Here is a 7,151-nt window from a genome sequence, read left to right as displayed (position 1 = left end):
ACTTCTGGAGATGGGTCGGCTGGCCGCGGCGCCGGACATCGGCCTGTTGGAGGCGTAACGGCAACCACAGGGAAACAACCACCGCATTATGTTGCTAGGCCGGTGCAGAACCGGTCCACTCAGCCTCACTCGATCAATAAAGAGCCTAATGTTCCGCCCCGAGGCCAGTGGGGGGACGACGGGTATGATGCATACGGTGAAGGACAGCACCGCGGCTCCTCGTCTACGAGAGGAGGGTATGGTTACGCTTGGCAGAGCGACGGGTCGGCTGAGAGACCGTTTCGTGGGCCGGCCGGCGGTTTCGTTGAGGGGGCCTCCGGCCCGGATCACCGTCAGAGAGGAGGTCATCATGGCAACCGTGGTGGTCGGAGCTGGGGTCGTGGGAGATTTCGCCGCCCACCACCACCTCGGGTGTCTGTTCCTACAGATGCTACGGAGGAGACTCAGCTTTCCTCAGAGCTTCCTCCACAGGCGATGGAGGTGGTGAAGGAGTTGGCCAATGTTGAGGTTACTGAGGCTGGGACGGTGGATGAGGCTGCCGACAGGTCTGATGCAGAGAGGGCGTCCAAGTATGCCCGTAAGAAGGAGAGGATGATTTGCTATCGTTGTGGCGAGAAGGGCCACTTCATTGCTGAGTGTGTGGCCCAGCTGTGTGAGTCATGTGGCAAGCTTGCACATGAGTCGGGAGAGTGCCCGATTTTGCGTGACTTACCTCCGACTCTGAACATCTATGGAGTCTACTGTGCTGAGCTCATGTTTTTCGAGTCCCCGGCGGCGAGAGAGGTCCCGGAGGATAACCAGAGTTCGACTACTGGGATTGTGAGAGCGACCCAGGGCGAGGTGACTGAGGCACAGATTGTGAGGAGGTTGCAGGAGTTAGCTCCCGGTGATTTTGTTTGGGAGTTGGTGCTCATAGAAGACAGAGTTTTTAAGGTTGATTTCCCATCTGTCGATGACTTGCAGAGATTGTTGAGTTTTGGCTTGTGTAAAGTTCCCGGTACTAAGTGTATTCTGGAGTTTAACGAGTGGAAACAGGTCGAGCCTAAAGGAAAACCGCTTACACAGGTATGGCTGCGGTTTTTGGGGGCTCCATCTAAGCCTCTGCAGGATGCTCGCGTGGTGGCCAGTTTGGGCATCATGGTTGGAAAGACAGAAAAAGTGGACATGGCGTTCACTCGTGCCAATGGGATTGCCCGGATTCTTGTCAGCATTCTGGATATTGAGTATGTGCCTGATAAGGTCAACTGGACTTATAAGGGCGAGGTGTTCCCGCTAGATATTGAGTTCGAGGACACCGACTTATTTGATGATGCGGTTAACGGCAATGATGTTGACATGCACGACCGGGAGGGTGGTGCGGGGACTAAGGGGGCACCGTCAGATGAGACCATGCGAGAGGGATCCAACGTTTCTCACGCTCAGTCGGCCGGGAATGGATCGGAGGCTCAGCCCACAGCCTCACAGGCGGTACCCATGACTACTCTACGTTTTGGGTCTTTCGAGCCAGCCTCGGCACCTCCCAGGCTTTGGAGTGACAGGGTGGAGTCGAGTGATGATCTTGAGCGCACGCTTCCTTCACTGGAGTTAGAGATGGAGACTGGTGTGTCTGTTGCTCGTCAGGCGAGTTCTTTGGGAGGCGTTGCGGCGTGGTGGCACGGTGATGGTTCTCTTGGACTGCAGACTCCCGCGGGCGCGACTTCGGTGTCGGCGATCGCGGGGGCGATGGGGTGTGGGGGAGGGGGTTCGGGACATGGAGTCCTCTCTCCCCCCGTCCCGAGGCCGATGCAGGTGTCATCGGTGGCGTCGGCCCCGAGGGGGTCGGCTCCGGCTGCTGGAGGGACCTCGAGGCAGGCGGCCTCGACTCCTTCTGCGACGGTGGTGGCAACCACTGTGGCTGCTGCTGCGGGAGGGGGGACGCCAGGGCAGGAGGCCCGGTCTCCACCCTCTACTCCGATGGTCAGGAGGACCACCTCACCGATGCCTTTCCCGTCCGAGCTGCCGGTTGGGGCGGGAGCAGACCGCGGGCAGGAGGCCCCTGTCTTACGCTCCTCCCCACTGCCTGATGTGGGGCACTCGTCCAAGGGGATCGGGAGCCCGCAGACGCCTTCTCTAGTGACTTCGGCACCACCTGTCAGAGTTTCAGTGCCAGGTTATACTAGGGAGGAGGTGATCGCGTTTGGTGGGATCCCGGACCCTATCTCCGAGGGGAGACGGATGAGTGCTCGCATCCTCGACGTCCCGGAGGTGGACGATATGCAGCAGAGGTGCGCTATGAGGGCGGCCAAGCTGCAGGAGGCTGCTTTTTCTTCTGGTATGTCCGTCAACTTGTCTAATTCCCTATTGCATTTTTCTAATGAGGACATTATAAATAATGCAAACCAATTAGGAGTTTCACTAGGTGCTACGGATAGTGAAATTACCAATTCGGTGAATGATATATTAGACCTGGAGGCGGAACGTGCTTTAGAGACTATTCGTAATCTTGCAGCAGTTAAACCAATGAATGATGATGAGATTAATGCGTTAGGTGTTAGAGTGCTTGATAGCCTGTGTGAGGATCTAGCACCCACTAACCATGACGCTGAGGAAGATGATGTACCCCTACAGAATGACGCTAGAAATATTTGTGAACCCGGTCATGAGGAACGGGTGACTGAGCTTAGTAAACCTAAGCGTAAGTGGAAACGGAAGATTTATCCCGATTCCGCAGTTCGTAGGAGTGCTAGGATTCGAACCACAAAAAAATTCCATGATGAACTATGAGAGGAATATTTTGGAATAGCAGAGGTCTTAAGGACTTGGCTAAAAGAAGATTCCTGGCTGAGTCAGCTCTAGAGCAGAAGCTAGATTTTGTTGCTCTATCTGAAACGGGTAGAGATAACTTTGCACCGCAGTTTCTCTCCTCACTAGTTGGTGGTATTGATTTCGATTGGCATTGCCTACCTCCGCGAGGAAGATCGGGGGGTATCTTACTAGGTGTGAGATGCGATTCACTTGAAGTCCGTAGTGTAGTGATGGGTGACTTCGCGGTAAAGTTTCGAGTTAGGTCTAAGACGGATGGCTTTAACTGGGCTTTGGTGGCGGTATATGGTGCCGCGCAGCCCGAGTTTAAAGCGGAGTTTCTAGCAGACCTCGTTAGAATTTGTGGGTCAGAACAACTACCGATTTTAGTTGGAGGTGATTTCAATATCATCCGGAGGCGAGAGGAGAAGAACAATGATAACTTTGACGGCAGATGGTCCTTCATGTTCAACACCATTATTGAAAGTTTGGATCTGAGAGAGATAGAGCTCTCGGGCCGAAAGTTTACATGGGCCAACGCTCTGCCAAACCCAACCTACGAAAAACTTGATCGGGTTCTTGCAAGCGTGGAGTGGGAACAAAAATTCCCGTTGGTCACGGTGCAAGCTCTTTCGAGGGGAATATCTGATCATACCCCATTGTTCGTGGACTCAGGGGAGCCGAACCACGTGGGTAACAAGAACACCTTCTCATTTGAGACGTCATGGTTCGAACGTGAGGGGTTCTTAGATTTGATAGCCAGGGAATGGGGTAAAGATGTTCGAGGCAAAACTCCTATTGAGCGATGGCAGAATAAGATTAGGAATTTGAGAAGCTTCTTGCGGGGTTGGGCTAAGCACCTTAGTGGTGTGTATAAGATTGAAAAGGATAGACTCCTTTCTCTTGTACATGACCTGGACATAAAAGCCGAGTCCAATAGTTTATTACCCGCAGAGCTTCAGGTTAAAAATGAGGCGGAGCAGAGGTTAAAAGAACTGCTCCGCGAAGAAGAACTGAAGTGGGCTTTACGTGCTAAAGTACGTAGAGTGGTCCAGGGGGACGCGAATACTCAGTTCTTTCATTTAATTGCTAATGGCAAGCACAGAAAGAAGCGAATCTTTCAGCTTGAGCAGGACGAGGGTACGATTTTAGGTCAGGATAACCTAAAAACGTACATCACCGACTACTATAAGCAGTTATTTGGTCCACCGGAGGATAATACGGTGTCCCTCGATGAGTCCAGAACTGAGGATGTACCTCAGCTTTCGGCTGCTGATAATGAGCTTCTGGTTGCCCCGTTTTCGGAGAAGGAGGTTTTTGATGCTATTGCACAAATGAAAAATAATAAGGCTCCCGGACCGGATGGTTTCCCGGCCGAGTTCTATAAGAAGTGCTGGCACATTATTAAGGGGGATTTACTACCTATGTTTCAGGATCTATTCTCTGGACAGCTTCAACTATTCCACTTGAATTTTGGGACTATCACACTACTGCCTAAGAAGACGGATGCGGTCAGAATTGAGCAATTCAGGCCGATTTGTCTCCTTAATGTTAGTTTCAAAATCTTCACCAAGGTCGGGACCAACAGGCTCACACAGATTGCGCATTCTGTGGTGCAACAGTCCCAAACCGCGTTCATGCCAGACAGAAACATCCTAGAAGGGGTGGTAGTCCTGCATGAAACGCTCCATGAAATCCACTCCAAAAAATTAGATGGAGTGATTTTTAAAGTGGATTTCGAGAAAGCGTATGATAAGGTAAAGTGGCCATTTCTCCAACAATCTTTGCGTATGAAAGGGTTTGATGAAGCCTGGCGCAGACAGGTACAGTCATTTACGCAAAAAGGTAGTGTGGGAATTAAAGTTAATGATGACATAGGTCATTACTTCCAGACACATAAAGGCCTACGACAAGGAGACCCGATGTCCCCTATCTTGTTTAACATTGTGGTAGATATGTTGGCAGTTCTGATAGGAAGGGCTAAGGATAATGGTCAAGTAGGTGGATTGGTGCCTCATCTTGTTAATGGAGGTATCTCTATCCTACAATACGCTGATGATAAAATCATCTTTATGGAGCATGACTTGGTTAAGGCAAGAAATATGAAGCTGGTTTTATGCCTATTTGAACAATTGACCGGGTTAAAGATAAACTTTCATAAGAGCGAGTTGTTCTGTTTTGGTAGGGCCAAAGATGAACAGGACGCTTATAGGCAATTGTTTGGATGTAAGTTGGGAGAGCTACCTTTCTCATACTTGGGGATTCCTATCCACCATCGTAGGCTAACAAACAGAGAATGGAAGTGCATTGAGGACCGATTTGAGAAGAAACTGAGCTGCTGGAAGGGCAAGCTCATGTCATATGGAGGCCGGTTAATCCTAATTAACTCGGTACTCACAAGTTTGCCGATGTTTCTTCTTTCGTTCTTTGAGGTACCAGTTGGTGTTAGGAAGAGACTGGACTTCTATAGATCGCGGTTCTTCTGGCAGGGTGATGAGCTTAAAAGAAAATATAGGCTTGCTAAGTGGGATATCATTTGTAGACCGAAGGACCAAGGGGGTCTAGGTATTGAGAATCTCGAAATTAAGAATAAATGCCTTCTTAGCAAGTGGCTGTGGAAGCTTTCGTCGGAGACTGATGCTATGTGGGCACAGATCCTTCGCGGCAAGTACCTCCAGTCAAAAACTTTGTCACAGGTATCTGTAAGGCCGACTGACTCGCCTTTCTGGAAGGGTCTCATGAAGGTCAAGCAGGCATTGTTTAATAGGACAAAGTTCGTTGTTGGAAACGGCACAAGTACACGTTTCTGGGAGGATACTTGGCTCGGTGACACACCCTTGGCCATCCAATATCCCTCTTTGTATCGCATTGTTCAACGAAAGGAGGTGGTCGTTGCTTCGGTCTTCCAATCTACCCCCTTAATATTCAATTCAGACGAGTGCTAGCGGGCAATCGTTGGGAAGAATGGCTCCATCTAGTTAGGAGACTGATGGACATCCAGCTTTCTCAACAACCCGATGAATTGCGCTGGAAGTTGACTAAGTCTGGAGTATTCACAGTCAAATCAATGTATATTGATGTTATTAATTCGAACTCCATTCCTACGTCCAAACATGTTTGGGATGTCAAAGTTCCTTTGAAAATAAAAGTGTTTATGTGGTTTGTCCATAAACAAGTAATTTTAACTAAGGATAACTTGATGAAGCGTAATTGGACAGGACCTACTAGGTGTAGTTTCTGCGATCGGGATGAGACTATTAAACACCTCTTTTTTGATTGCCCGCTGGCCAAGGTACTCTGGCAGACGGTCCACATTGCTTTCAATATCAAACCACCGAATTCTGTTAATGCTTTATTTGGGACATGGCTTAATGGGATTGAGCCTAACTTAGCGAGACATATTCGGGTTGGGGTTTGTGCTTTGCTGTGGACTATCTGGAATTGCAGAAACGATCTGGTCTTTAACAGAATATCATGTATACATTTTTTGCAGGTTTTATTCCGGACTACGGCTCTGATCCGTTCGTGGTCGCTACTCACCCAGACGGAGGCCAGGGAGCATTTGGTTACTGGGTCTATCCGTTGGGAGATGGTAGCTCGGGTTATCTTCAACCGGTTTGGATGGCGGTCATGTAATAGGATAGGCATTTAGTATTCCTACCTAGTTTACCCAGCCGGTTGTGGCATCTTGATGTGGCTAGTTGATGTATCTAGCTTCTTCGGGCTCTGTGTGAGCTTGTTCTGCTTTTTCCACTTATGAGGACCTTTTAAACCATGTTGGCACTACTTTATTTTGTTAATAAGAGGGCCATATGCATCGTACTGATGCAGAGGCCGGGGTTTCCCCCTTTTCGAAAAAAAATGGAGTTATTTGCTCTCGGCCTCACACATGAACAACGACAGGATCACAGTTTTATGTGCACCAAGCCACCAACTATCTGCTTACTTCCATTTAACGTCTTGTTTTAGTCTTATGCATCAAAAAAATGTGATTCATGTATTTATTTGATGATAATTTGTTTTTCCATTCTTTGCAGACGCAGCAGTTTGATAGTTCATTACTATTAAATATTCCCCACCGACAACACGAAATTTAATCCCGTCACATCTCGTCTTCTTCTTCACCCAGATTGTGTGTTGTGTTTGAACAGCGAGCTGCGACACGACGGGCCCCGTCACCGGTACTTGGGCCCACCTCTATGGGTATTACGCTATGTTCCAAATGGTTTAGCCTTTCATTAGCGTCATAGGAAAATTAATGAAATTTTCCTTTGGATTGAGTTTCATAGGAAAAATAACAAAGGAATTCCACAATCCACTCAGACCTCTTTTTTACATTCATAAGTAGCCTACTATTAACTTCATCTTAT

The 7,151-nt window shown here is 48.8% G+C and overlaps 1 protein-coding gene across 1 annotated transcript; it reads left to right on the top strand.

Annotated features, from left to right (window-relative positions):
* Window positions 1-924: 924 nt before the first annotated feature.
* LOC123159321 (uncharacterized) lies at window positions 925-6,506 on the top strand. The gene is made up of 2 exons (XM_044577150.1): window positions 925-2,311; window positions 6,275-6,506. The coding sequence occupies exons 1-2, from the start codon at window positions 1,138-1,140 to the stop codon at window positions 6,415-6,417; spliced, it is 1,317 nt and encodes a 438-aa protein (XP_044433085.1). The 5' UTR covers window positions 925-1,137; the 3' UTR covers window positions 6,418-6,506.
* Window positions 6,507-7,151: the final 645 nt, after the last annotated feature.

The sequence above is a fragment of the Triticum aestivum genome, chromosome 7B, assembly GCF_018294505.1.
Source record: "Triticum aestivum cultivar Chinese Spring chromosome 7B, IWGSC CS RefSeq v2.1, whole genome shotgun sequence".
Lineage (NCBI taxonomy): Eukaryota > Viridiplantae > Streptophyta > Magnoliopsida > Poales > Poaceae > Triticum > Triticum aestivum.
This window is presented reverse-complemented; position numbering and strand designations above follow the sequence as displayed.

Bases quoted from the DNA above. Each gene is read 5' to 3' on its own strand.
- LOC123159321 (XM_044577150.1), top strand. From the start codon at position 1,138: ATGGTTGGAAAGACAGAAAAAGTGGACATGGCGTTCACTCGTGCCAAT. The intron at 2,312-6,274 runs GTATGTCCGTCA...CATTTTTTGCAG, and splicing joins GGAGGCTGCTTTTTCTTCTG to GTTTTATTCCGGACTACGGC.